At 31.8% G+C, this 14,869-nt stretch overlaps 1 protein-coding gene across 1 annotated transcript in view; it reads left to right on the top strand.

The window, feature by feature from the left end:
- Positions 1–1,955: 1,955 nt before the first annotated feature.
- The window catches only part of LOC132756030 (cubilin-like), a gene marked incomplete at its 3' end in the record, with an annotated part of 36,061 nt that continues 23,147 nt past the window's right edge, over positions 1,956–14,869 (top strand). Inside the window, exons 1-5 of the mRNA XM_060746987.1 lie at positions 1,956–2,185; positions 2,332–2,425; positions 5,200–5,298; positions 6,185–6,354; positions 11,166–11,267. Coding sequence (XP_060602970.1) covers positions 2,092–2,185; positions 2,332–2,425; positions 5,200–5,298; positions 6,185–6,354; positions 11,166–11,267 — 559 coding nt within the window. The remainder of the gene's footprint in view (positions 2,186–2,331; positions 2,426–5,199; positions 5,299–6,184; positions 6,355–11,165; positions 11,268–14,869) is intronic.

Here is a 14,869-nt window from a genome sequence, read left to right as displayed (position 1 = left end):
GCATTTTATCAATTACTGGCAAACGTCTTTAATAAGGATATCGCTATCATAAATTGCGTAAATATTTCAAAATATATTTCTACATTTTAATTCAGATTTAAATTTAAAATTTGATTTAAATTAACAAACTTTTTTAAGATAAGTTATTTGCAAGTAATCTTTTAAGATTAGGTAGTTTTTACGGAGATGTAGTTTATTAAATTCGTAGGTTCATACTTGGGCTATAGGAGTAAGGTTTTGCGCTACTTTAACCGGTTTAAACTCCCAAGTAGTGTTAAAAAATGTTAAACACTACCAAGAAGGAAAGGCGGCGTTCAATGAACGTAGCCCTTATACAATCCATCAAAAAAAACGAGCGGCAAGGAGCCAAGAAGGACCCCAAGTATAACAGGACAGGGCACAAGTCAGAGAACGGACAGGATAATCACTTTAAGTATACTTAAAAAGAAATTATGGTAACCGACAGGAAAATTAAAGAAAACAAGTAATTGATTGATTAAAAGGCCAACAAAGTAAAAGGGGAACGGGACTCGGGATTGGTTGAGGGGTGGCAAAATAAAGAAAATAATACTAGGGGCAAATGAGAAAATACTATCCATTCCAAGGAGCTATTATTCTGTGTTCCTTCATGTGTTTTACATGAATGCATTGTTACATCTTTTTGTATGTTTTCACTTTTTGAGATTTTTTGAAAAATTGTCGTTATCGTTATTTTATTTTCATTTCCCCTCGTAAACAATTTTGTGCCCGCCCTTTTCTACCCATTTTCCTCCCCCCTTTCCCGTTTTGGCCCCTATTAGTTTTAGCCCCTAATCATTTTATTTATTAAATTTTACTCTCCTCCTTTCTCGCCGCTCTTGTGCCCTCTCCTGATTTTGGTTCGGTGCCTTTTGGGTACTCTGATGTTATGGCTGGATTGTGTCGGGAAGCTGCGGTCTGTGAACGTCGTTCTTGCCTTGTTGATCTTAATTCTCATTTTGCATTTCCTACACCTAAGTCTTGTTTAAGCAAATTATTTCAGGGGCCCGGGATAGGGCTTATTTTAATATAAATTCATGATTTATATTTTTTTTGTACAAATATTTAAGTTCATGCTACATTTTAAATATCCAAAGTCTGGAAAAAAATGAAATTAATACGAAAAGACTTAGTGTGCCATTGACATGAAAAATATCGTCACATTTAATTAATCGTCTCATATTTACCTTGAAGTCTCAATTTCCTTCCATCGGTTCCAACAAATACAAACAGGACACGAAAACTCATATATAAGTATATTAAAATCAAGTTATCTCTAGGGCGTTGCGAATGCTCATCTCAAAAAGCCTGATTCTGTGTCATGGAGACCGTCGCATTTTTTTTAGCAATACATTTTTTTCGGTCAAAATACAGAATGGCGCCGCCTTGGAATGTTCAGCAACTTTTACACTGCTGGAGACATGAATTTATTTATTGGTGCACCCAACATGTTCATTGGTTTCAAAATGTGAAATAAGTTAAACACAGAAATGAGTATTTATATCCATATGAAAGTAAACCCAATGACTATAGTGAAAAGTACTTAATGTATTAACGAAAGACAGAGCAGCATGAACAGCGGAAAATCGCCTGCAAGGGCCCATTAAAGGAAGGCAGAAGAATTCCCCCCAAAAAACGAAAATTATTTCAGCCCCCGCCACCTGCACTCAAAGATTTAAATGCATTTTTATGCGTCTGCAGATCTTAATGCAAGGAAATAAGTTTAATTAACATCTACTAGAAGATATAATTAAGCGATACAAATTCATGTTTCGTTTATAAGGACTGAAGTACGATAACCGCCATGCTAAGCTAGCAAACACTTTATTTACTTCAGTGATAAAGGGAATTAGTACAAGAGGTTTCCTATTGCCTAAATAATTACTCTGAAAACTCTATCTAATGAAACATTTGGCAGCAGAAAACATATAGGTCATATCCTGTTTTTAAGTATCAATAAATACACTGTACTTTTATAAAATTAAACAATTATATAACAGTTTCAGATGTTTTTTGTGAAACCGAAGTTCTTTTTCAGTAGTATTAACATAAATATGTTTTTATAAAAACAAGATGTGTGGATTTAAATGTTCAGTTTTTGCCCTTCTGGTAACATTACCATGTATTCTTAAAGCAAACGAACAGAATTTTCGTTCAAAGAGAGAAGGTATATTTATTTATCATTATCTTGCTTCAATTTCAAAACTAAAATAAAGTTTGCCTTCTGCAGCTGCCTTCGGCTATGATTATAAATTTTGTAAAGATCAGCACTTTAATTAAAAAACCCATTTGAAGGCATTTCTCTATTTATAGAACCATGTGGCGGAGATATCGATTTGGAACTTATGGGTGGTGTTGCTGAAATTCAGCTCAGGACCGGAGTAAAAAATGGCGTAGAATTTTATAGGTAATTGTTTTTTTAAATGTCAGAAATCTATGGTATTTATTGTTTTCGTTTCTATATATTATTTCATTGACTTTATGTCAAGTAATAGTTACCAATAAAGAGCGTGTATATGACGCCTCTGCCTTCGTGCTTTTTTTTTTGAAAAATAAATATAGAAGTAATTTGATGATTTATTGAGCAAAGGTCTTCACTTTTTATAAAACTTATTCGTGCGGGAAATTTTTATAAATTTAATTTTCAGTAGGAATTGCGACAAAGAAATTACACATAAAATAAACTAAAAATAGTTCAAGATTGTATTTTGTACTTTAGAATGTAACGTACAATTAACCAAATTTATATATGTATGAGTATCAGTTTCCTTGCGACAAAATTTGTAAACATTCAAGAATGTTTTTATTTATACAAAAAGTTTAAATACATTATAAATAAGTTTAAGAGAAAGCAATATTGAAATTGAAATAAGAACAAGACGTTATCAAAGACATATTTCTTATGGTATCCCTTTATTTGCATAAACTGTAAATTTTGGTCTTTCTTTCTATCTAATATATTTTAATTTAATGATATTGATACTCCTTCATTTGAGCATTAAGAGTACGTATTATATTATAAATAGCATTTTGAGCAACGGAGAGTTTAAAAATAGAAGAAAAAAAATTGTATTAACTTTTAGAGGAAACTAAATCTAAAGTATTATTTATAGGACTTTTAAAGTCTCCATTATGTATTAATAAATGTGTTTAAACGGACGTAGAAACATTGTCAAAGCAGTAAGATTTGAAATTTGTAAGATACCATCACAAATAGAGCTGTAATAAAGTTTGTGAACAAAATAATACTTAAATGAAATGATTTAAAAATGCAATGGGGCAAGATTCTACCTTATACATACAATCCGATAACTTCCGATAACGCAAACATCGAATGTAGTAGATAACATATTGACAGTTTTTACAGGAAAAGATGCCTTTTTTGATAATTTTCAATTTTCCTGTAAAAGCAATTACCGATACAGATACCACTGTGTGTAATACATCTCAGGCAAATTCTTTATTCAAAGCTTTTTATTGTTGCATTTACTTATCTTTTTGTATGACATATTTATTTCCGATATTTTCTTGATAAAATGTCAAAGTTGCACTTTGGGGGGGGGGGGGTTTAGATTTACCCTCGTCCGTTCGTCCATCCGTCCGTCCGTCCGTACTCATTTTGTGTTGAACGAACCTAAATTAGTATTTGACTCAGAGTCATGCAACCTTACAGGAATGTTGCTTAACATATGAAGTTGTGCACCCGGCTATTTTCGTTTGGATCTTTTTATCATTTTAGAGTTATTGCCCTTGACTTAGTAAAAATATGCATTTTTTAACTTGTGTTGAACGTAACTCAAAAGGTATTTGATCTAGAGTCATGAATTATTACAAAATTTTGCTGAGCATGTGAAGTTGTGCACCTGGGTATTTTCGTGTAGATTTATTTAGTATTTTTAGAGTTATAGCCCTTGACTTAATTAAAATTTGCAAGTTTCAATTTGTGTCGCACGTAACACAAAAGGTATTTGACCTATAATCATGAAACCTACAGAAATGTTTCTCAGCATCTGAAGTTGTGCATCTGGGTATTGTTTACAATTTTCAACTTGTGTCGCACGTTACTCAAAAAGTATTTGACCTAGAGTCATGAAACTTTACAGGAATGTTGATCAGCCTATGCAGTTGTGCACCTGAGGTTTGACTAGTGGATTTATTCTGTTTTGTCAGAGTTATTGCCCTTAACTTAGTAAAAAATTTCAATTTTCAACTTGTGTCGCACGTAGCTTAAAAATTATTTGACCTAGGGTCATGAAATTTGACAGGAATATTAATCAGCATGTATAATTGTGCACTGTTGTATTTTTGTGTGGATTTATGTAGTATTTTTAGAGTTATTGTCCTTGACTTAGTAAAAATTGCCATTTTCAACTTGTGTCACAAGTAGCTGAAAAAATATTTGACATAGGGTCATGAAACTTTACAGAAATGTTGAACTGCATGTGAAGTTTTGCTCCTGGGGTTTGCCTGCGAATTTATGTTTTGTCAGACGTTGATGTAGTGAAAATTTGCAATTTTTATCTTGTCAAAATGTATTCAAAATGAAGTTATGAAATTTAAAAGGAATGTTGGTCAGCATGTGCAGTTGTGCATCTTTGGTTTCGCTTGTGGATTTATCCAGTATTTGTAAAGTTATTGCCGTTGACTTACTAAAAACCGTTTTATTATGTTGAGTTATTTGTTCTTTGAGTGCTTGAGTGTTAGAATCAACCAACTGTACAGGAATAATCGTCAACATCACTTTGATGCTATGTATCTGGAATTTTGCATGTTGATTTCTTTTTTCATTTTTTTCCAGAGTTATTGATTTTGACTTAGTATAAGTTTGCAATTTTCAACTTTTTCATGCATAGCTCAAAAAGAATTTGTCCTGTATGCCTGGAAGTTTACAAGAATGTTGGTCAGCATGTGCGCTTATGCGCCTTGGGGTTTGCTTGTGAAATTATTCAGTATTTGCAAAGTTCTTACCCTTTACTTAGTAAAAGATTTTTAAACTTGTGGCACTTGTAGCCTAAAAATATTTGACCTAGAGTGATAAGATTGACAAAACAGTGGAGTGTGGGGGGCACCTGTGGACACATTCCTAGTTTATATATTGGGTTAATCAAAACACAGAAGCATTTTCTGATCATTATTGATCTGTAAAACGTAGAACTTACTGTTAAATAATGTCTTATTCAGAGTTTTCGAAGACTGTACATGGACACTTAAGACGGCTGATGATCATTTTATGATCCTCAAATCCGACTACTTTAGTGTTGAAAAAAGCGAGAACTGTTTGTAAGTAACTAATAATTTACTTACGTTAGAAACATCCCATATCCAATATAAATATAATATAAAAATTAAGAAAAACATCTAAAATAAATCTAATAATATCATTGTATACATATTTAGAACTATTATGTTGTAAATTTATATATATTTATATTTATGTACAAATACGGAATGTACTTATGAAACTTTATTTTATATTTACATTTTTTGACTACTTTTTCAGACGATTTGTTTTGTAGCCAGTTTATTCAGGTCACAATTCAAAATTATAATACTTGTTATTGTTTTGACATTAAAATATGTTTAAATCATTTATGAAAACAAGATCAAGGGAATAATAAAGTTATAATCATTTTGTATAAATTTTAAAATCATTTTTAATATATATCTTTATTTAGATTGGAAATAACATGAATCTTGTCAAATAAAATATTGTGTGAAACACATTTCCATTATTCAATTATTTTTGGTCAAACTTGAATAACAAGACTCAATGCATACATAAAATGTGCCGGACAGCATGCTTACTATCATCGTCGGCATTTGGCACACGAAACGTCCAGTGCATTTATGCGTTTTGTGAATTCATATCCGCCGTCATTGCTGAAAACGTGTTTGCTTTTCGTTTATTAAATAGTGTGGGCTTCCCGTATGTAGCTGAAGTAGTATACTGGCAGATTATTGACAAAATATAACAATCGCATGAAAGTCTTAATTCTTCAACGGGCGTCATATTTGTATATTGAACGCTATGATTGGATATATAATGTCTGAATTTCGTCACAGTTGTGCCTAATGCCACTAAACTATCATATAACTTGTGAAATACTTTTCCCGTTGATTGGTTAAAGTTTCCGTCAATTTATTGAAACTGTTTTAATTTTTCTAGCTCGGACTATGTTAAGATAACAGAAAAGGGCGTTGATGAAACAACAAGCAGACACTGTGGTTTTGATCCATTGACATATATCACATTCGGAAACATAATAAAACTACAGTTCAAGTCGGATGGTTCATCTGAATACATGGGATTCAAATTCACAGTCAAGTCGGTGAAAAGTAATGATTAAATTTGTTTTTGATTACGTTTATATGTCAGCACCATTAAGTCTGGATTTTTTACTTTCAAAATATTTTATATAATATTTTCGTTTAAAATTATTTCTTAGACTTTGGTCAAACAGTAGTTTACCCCGATAAAACCCCGATATAAATATCCATTCATCTCTTCAAACAACTCTGCCTTTGATACATTTCTTTAATGTTCTTTATAATTGCATTACGCGTGGGAGAGTATCTCACCCGCTTGATATAAAAATAAAATGTTAATATTATACTGCAAATAAGATTGTTATACTCCTCGAAGGGAAAGCATATAGTCGCCAGCTTTACCGTCCTTCCGTCTGACCGTCCCCGTTAGAAAAATCTTGTCCGGATCATAACCTGAAACCCTTGGACATAATTTGTTTAAACTGCACACAGTGGCAGAGGGCCTTGATGCGGTGTTCAGTGCCAAAGAACTATAACTCTATTTTCCCCCGTTTTTTTAAATTATTTCCCCTTTATAAAAGGTTGTCTTGAGCATAACCTGAAAACATTTTGACATAATTTGTTTACACTGCACACAGTAGTAAAGGTAATTAAGTTGGAGTGCAGTACCAAAGAATCAAATAAACTCTAATTTGCTCCGTTTTTTTTTAATGATCTCCCCTTTAATAAAAATCTTGTTACACTTTGAAACTTTGCCTGAGCACAACTCTAACACTATGCGAGATATGAACAAGAAACTTTGTAGGTAGATGGATCGCATCGCATTGAGTAGATGAGCAGTGCAAAAGATCCGCGACTTTGCCTTGCTTTAATTAGAGTCATTGCCCTTTGTCTATTTTTACACGGTTAACTTTGAAATAATTCTATGAATGTAAGAGATATCAAAAACAAACTTTGTAGGTAGATAGATCTCATTGGGTAAAAGAACTGTGCAAAAGAACCAAAACTCTTCCTTGTCTAATTTGAAGTTAATGTCCTTGTTTATTATTACACTTTGGACATTGTCCGGGACATAGCTCTGTATCTTTAAGAGGTATCCACAAAAACTTTGTAGGTAGATAGAGCTCATGTTATCCAAGTGCAATTGAACATAACTTTTACTTTGCCTTGCCTAATTTTGGAGTTATTGCAATTTGTTCACTTTACACTTTGATCATCGAAACCATAAGAGATATCAACAAGAATATATGTAGGTAGATTTATCTCATTAAATAGAAGTGCAGTGAACCGTAACGCTGCCTTACTCAATTATGAAGCAATTGCCTTTTGTTCATTCATAAAATCTTGAAAAATGTTGAAAAATCATTTTAACACTTTGACTTTTATCCAGGATATCGCACTGAAAGTATACAAAGTATGAACAAGGTACTTTGTAGGAAGATAGATCTCATTGGGTAGATGTCCAGTGCAAAAGAACCATTACTTTAACTTGCCTTATTTTAGAATAATTTCCCTTTGTTCATTTTTACACATTGAACTTTGTCTGGGACATAACACAGACACTATGAGAGATATGAACAAGAACGTTGTAGTAAGATATATTTTTTGGGAAGAATAGCATTGTAAAATAACCGTTACTTATCCTTGCCTAAGTTTGAACTTATTGCCTTTTGTTTTTTATACTTTGACATTACTCTGAAACTAAAGACACATGAAGTTAAAACTTTGTCGTAGGATAGAGCTATTGCGTAGAAATGCAAAACTGTCTTGTCTTATTTGAGAGTTATTGTCCTTTTCCACTCTGTAAATTTTTTCTGGAACATTTCTGTGCAACTACAAGGTTTATAGTTAAGACATTAAGTTGGAAGATAAATCGCATTGAGTGGAAGTATAAATAGTTGCAAACAACACTTACTCTCCCTTGCCAAATTTTGAATTATTGCACTTAGAACTTTGTCCGGGACATAACTCTGCAACTACCAGAGGTATACTTTTCTGTTACCAAAAAATTATCAGGGATCATCGACCGGTTTAACCGGCTCTTGTTTACATTGTTTTAGTTATAAGTTCGGTTTTAGTTATTCTTTTGCGAATCAGTAAATATCATCTGATTTTGTCGCTTATAGGAATTGAAAAATAAATCCAAGTTACAGACCAAAAAAAAAACAAAAAAAACAACACACAAACATCGACCATTTTTGTTATAATTTCAACTTCAGCATTCATTAAAATATACCACTTTTCGTGCAACGGTTTTGAAAAATCAACCTTTGCAGTTCCCGTGTAAGCCACATACACATATGGATAAACTTTATCCCAACCCGAGTTCAAAGCAGGGTGTCGAAGTGTAGAATTTGTTATTTACATTAAAGGATAATTGGATCAAAAACCAACACAAATTAAGTTTCAAAACATGTTTCGCTTTATTAAGCTTCCTCAGTTGATACATATATAAAAATGACGTAAACGTACAAAACAAACGTCTACGTTAATAGACGTTACATTTGGCGCGTAAAAGGAACGTGATAATATTACAATAAGTATTACAATAAAACATGTGCATATGTATGTATAAACGTAATTTAAAAAAAAAAAACAAACAAAAAAAAAACAAACAAAAAAAACAAACAAACAGATCTAGCATATATAATTTTCGAAAAGAATTACATAAAATAACTGGATCAAAAGATACATATATTTTCATAGAGAAACTAGGCTAGTAAATAATTACAACAAGTATGAAAACAACAGTTACTTATGTGAAAGTTTAGAATTCGAAAAAAATGTGCTTTAATCATTGCATAATTGATACTTACACTAATTATGGATTGTAAGTGTCAAATGGGCACGTGACCGCTTGTTTTTACAGCCAGTTTACAATATCACTCAAGACACTTAGACTACTTAACTGTCATTCAACTTGGGTACTTCTGTACCATGACGTGTTTGTTTTGAAGTAATTTAATTGATAGTGATTGTAATATTATGTGTTTATATGTCTTAAAATTTAAAATGTGAAGTGATAAAATGTAGCATGTTTCTTATTATAATAAACTGAATTACATGTGTTATTCCTCTACCAATCAATGTTTGTAATTTTGTTGATTTTGCCTTTGCCGTCTGTCTGTCCGTCCGGTTGTCGGTCCGATTACCGTCCGTCCGCATTAAGCTTGTCCGCCCTTCACATGTCAAATTTCTGGCGGGTTTTCTGTCTATCTATCTATAACTTTACCGGAGTGATCAGTACCATCCTTAGTTGTGCACTTCACCAGCACGTTGTGCTTTGCCGTACACAAAATGGCCACCAGAGCTAAAAATAGAAAAATCGTGTCTGCCGTTCACAGGTCAAACTACTGTTGGGATTTCAAACAATCTTTAAAGGAGGGATCAGTACCATTCCTAGTTGTGCACATCACCGGTACGTTCTGCTTCGATGCACAAAATGGCCGCAAGAGATAAAAATATATAATTCTCTTTTCCACCTACACAGGTCAAACAACTGGTGGGATTTCAACCAAACTGTACAGGAGTGATCAGTATCATCACTAGTTGTGCACGTCACCGGCATGTTCTGCTTTGCTGCACAAAATGGCCGTCAGATCTATAAATAGAAAAATCGTGTCTGGCTTCCAGAGGTCAAGCTACTGGTGGGATTTCAATGAAACTTCACATGAGTAACCATACATAGTTTTGGAAGACATATGTTTTTGTTACTAAAACCCTCCTATTTGCTGATTTAATTGATTCAACATTTACAGAACGAACGACCATTAACTTCGAAGCTTGCGTTTTCTTTACATATTTTTGTGAACTGTACACTTATTCACAGAGCAAGTTTTCAAATGTTATATAAATTTCTAACGTTTTTTTTACGTCACTTCTTTTTATTTCCTTAGGTTAATCATATTCTATTTAATAAAATAGAACTATCTTTTCCGTCCACTTACGCAACACTGTCTATTGTGACATAACTTTTTGTTATTCTCTTAAACTAAATGTAACACTCACTCGTGGTTTAAACTTTCTACATGATTTACGCGTGCCAGTTATTATTCAATCCTCGAACTGCCGCTCTCGGCTTTTTACCAGACCATATATTTAACCTCATGTGACTAAACATTATATCACGCGATTAGGGGTGTGGATCGTCGGATAAGTGACGATCCGATCCGAACCACGATTCAGCACCTACGATTCACAAATCGAACCACAAATCTTTTGTTATCAAGACACCCATAAAAACATGTACAAAAGTTATAAAAACATGTTCATTTAAGAAAACAGCAACAATACTATACATTTAACATATAAAATATAAAATTTGTTTATGTTTTTATTCTTTGGATGAGTATTTTTGTTTTGTTTTTGAAACCAATTACTACCTAGCTCAGCATCATGGTACATGGCCTTTAACCGGCAAATTGTCTTTAGGTAAATTTCATATAATTCATACTCAAATCGTATTTTTTTCGATTTGAAGAGTGTGAGAAACAGTGAATGTATATAAAAAAATTAGATCGCGATCCACGATCTCTGGGCTTACGAATATTCAAACTCGATTTTTCACTTTGATTCGTGATTATCAGAGTACTCGGATACTCGCCCCAGCCCTACACGCGATACTCAGCATGTAAGGATCATGAGAGTTACACATAATCAGAAGTGCAACCACTTAAGTGAATGTATATTGGTCTTGATAATGTTACAATCTAAAGGTCTGCTAATTTTCTTTGTAAGACTTTATCCGTGCAAGCTACGTATGTTGTGCATGTACAAGAAAATACTTTTATCCGCGCCGAATAAAGGTCTATAAAAACAACGATTAATAAGAGGCAAAGTTTCGTATTTACATACAAAATTGTCTTTCTCCCTATTTGCAGAATTTTTGGATGACACGTTTTGCATTGGTAGTATTTTAGGTGGCGAGGATTCGAGCATAGTGAACAAAGATATTTCAGGAGACAACTGTTTTTACCGAATACCGTTGAAATAATTATAACGTTTTAGACCACTTTGACCTAGTACATTATGAGCTTTCTCTATCCTCTTTTATTTAAAGTTACTAATGTTTTGTGTCTCTCAGAACATTTTACCTCGTTTTTCATGTTAATAATAGCAGGAAATTGAATAAAATTATTTGGTTTTAATTCATAAGATTAATCTAACTCCTGTCGGATTGCAGTTATATAAAAGATATATGATTAATTATTAATTGATATATATATCATAAGCTTAAGGCAGACCTGAAGTATATTTAAATCAGCATAAGGCAGACCATTTTTAAGTTTGCCTAAAATAAGATAAACAAGATCAACAAGGAAAGGCGTGGCGTTCAATGAACGCAACCCCCACACGACCCAGCAACAAGAACCAGTGGCAAGAAATCCGGACGGACCAAAAATAACAAGAGCCACCGCCGGGCGGGGGCAACGCTCGACTTTTTACTTTTTCTAAACGCAAACATAGAAAGGTTTGAACATATCTTAATGTTTCCTTTTTATAAATTTAGTTGGTCTGTCTTGTCACATAAGTTTTGTTTATATATTTTGTATATATATATGAATAGAAACATTAAGCAAATTTCTAAAAAAGCAACATTATGCAATTTCTTAAAATAGCAACATGACGCAATTTCTTAAAAGAGCAACATGTCGCAATTTCTAAAAATAGCAACAATGACGCAATTTCTGAATAAAGCAACAATGATGCAATTTCTAAAAATAGCAACAATGACGCAATTTCTAAACGCAATTTCTAAAAATAGCTACAATGACGCATTTTCTAAAAATAGCAACAATGACGAAATTCCTAAAAATAGCAACAATGATGCAATTTCTAAAAATAGCAACAATGACGCAATTTCTAAAAAAAAGAAAAAATGACGCAATTTCTAAAATTAGCAAGAATGACGCAATTTCTAAAAATAGAAAAAATGATTAAATTTCTAAAAATAGAAAAAAAAGACGCAATTTCTAAAAATAGAAAGAATGACGCAATTTCTATGAATAAAAACAATGACGCAATTACTAAAAATAGCAACAATGATGCAATTTCTAAAAATAGAAAAATGATGCAATTTCTGAAAATAGCAACAATGATGCAATTTCAAAAAATAGAAAAAATAACGCAATTTTTTAAAAATATAAACAATGTTGCAATTTATAAAAATAGAAAAAATGACTTAATTTGTTAAAATAGCAACAATGATGCAATTTCTAAAAATAGAAAAAATGACTCAATTTCTAATCATAGCAACAATGACGCAATTTCTAAAAATAGAAAAAATGACGCAATTTCTAAAAATAGAAAAATGACGTAATTTCTAAAAAAAAAAAAAAACAATGACGCAATTTCTAAAAATAGAAAAAATAACGCAATTTCTAAAAAAAAAAATGACGCAATTTCTAAAAAAAAAAAAAAAAGTAGAAAAAATGACGCAATTTCTAAAAATAGCAACAATTTCTAAAAAAAGCAACAATGATGAAATTTCTTAAAATATAAAAAATGACGCAATTTCTTAAAATAAAAACAAATGACGCAATTTCTAAAAATAGAAAAAATGAAGCAATTTCTAAAAATAGAAACGATGACGCAATTTCTAAAAATAGAAACAATGACGCAATTTCTAAAAATAGAAAGAATGATGCAATTTATATAAATAGAAAGAATGACGCAATTCTATAAATAGAAACAATGACCCAATTCTATAAATAGAAACAATGAAGCAATTCTATAAATAGATACTTGACGCAATTATAGTTGTTGTTGTTGTCGTTGTAAATATATATATATATATATATATATATATATATATATATATATATATATATATATATATATATATATATATATATAGACACACACACACACACACACCAATATATATATAATTATGGTCATTTAATGCACAAATCTGAGAAAATTCAGTAATTTAACCTTCAAGGTCAAGGTCATTAAAGAGCCCAAGCAAATTTTGGTTTGATAAACAACAAGGTATGGTCCTTAAGAATGTTTTCTTATAATATGAAGTTGATCCCTTCCATAATAGCAAAGTTACAGTCAGTTACCGCCAAAACAATGAAAATTTCAATAATTTGACCTTCAAAGACAATGTCATTAATGAGTGAAGGTCAAGGTCTTTCGGTATATTTTTAACAGTTATCTTTGAAGATTATTATGTTCAAGTTTCAAGACAATCCATTCAAAAATAACAAAGTTACAGCCAATAAAAACCAAAAAAAAAAAAATGAAAATTTCAATAATTTGACCTTCAAAGTCAAGGTCATTTATGAGGGAAAGTCAAGGTCTGGCTGGTTATTTTTAAGGGATATCCTTAAAGATTATTATGTTCAAGTTTGAAGACAATCCATTCAAAAATAACAAAGTTACAGCTAATAACAGCATGAAAAAGCAAAAAATGGACTTTTTACCTTGAAGGTCAAGGTCATTTATGGATGAAGGTCAAGGTTAGTGTGATCTACTGAAAGGTCTTGTCCCAAGGGTTGTTGTGGCCAAGTATGAAGACACCAATGAATAAAAAAGTTATGATCCATGTACAAGTTTGCGGACGGCAACGGCAACGCCGACCTGACTATAACAATACCTCTACTTTTTTTTTCAAAAAAAAAAGTCGAGCTAAAAACGGGACAGGGCACAAGCACGGACGACAAGTAAATCACTAAAACCATAAATAATTTGTAAGTGATAATGAATTCAAGAAAATTAAAAGAAAACAAATAAATGAGTGAATAATAGGAAATAATTTGTAATTGATAAGAGATTCAAAGAAAACAAATTAATGATTTAATAATAGGCCAACAAAGTCAATGGGCACAGGGAAGGGGACTGGAGACCCGGGGAAGGGGGATATAATAAATAAGAAAAGGGGCAAAGGGAAAGATACTTACCGTAGACGTGAAAACAACAAGGGACACAGGCAAAAAGTGTCACCAAAACAAACAAACAAAAATGTCATTTTATTTTAAATAATTTATAAAGTAGACTTTTTTTGTTAAAATCATATCCATATATTTTGTCTGCACAACCAAAAAACACGACTTATTATTCCTTGTTGATCTTCTTTATTATATTTTAGACAGACATTTTGTAACTTTTAAATTTACGAAAAATATAAAGTATGTTTAGTATTTAAAACTATTTTAAAGTTTATTTATCATCAAAGATTTGTATTATGTTGATAATTTGTCGAAAGTAAAACATAATAAAATTTAGATTTTGTTCATGTCCATCTATGTTCCAATTTTACGTTTTATCATATATGTCTGCCTAATGCTGGCTCTAGTAACTAATTTTCGTATCCGACCGATTATTATTACCTTTGTCGTTATAAGTAAATATTCACAGTTGCTACATTTATTTTTGTACTGTTTTGTTTGAGAAGTACAGCAGCTTTCATGTTGAATTCTGATTGAGCCGGTGCTAGGGGGCGTAAACGGTAGTTTTCAATTGACAGTACCTTCCATGAACAGGCTCAATCAAACCAAGCCTGCAACATTTTCAAGTTGCTGTGTTGAGCTTTCTATAGAAATTCTTACTTTCTCTAGTCCATACCCCCATGAAACTC

Source organism: Ruditapes philippinarum, unplaced genomic scaffold, assembly GCF_026571515.1.
Source record: "Ruditapes philippinarum isolate M1 unplaced genomic scaffold, ASM2657151v2 ctg9994_1_1_1_1, whole genome shotgun sequence".
Classification (NCBI taxonomy): Eukaryota; Metazoa; Mollusca; class Bivalvia; order Venerida; family Veneridae; genus Ruditapes; species Ruditapes philippinarum.
The sequence above is the reverse complement of the archived record's forward strand: the minus strand, read 5'-3'. Positions and strand labels throughout refer to the sequence as shown.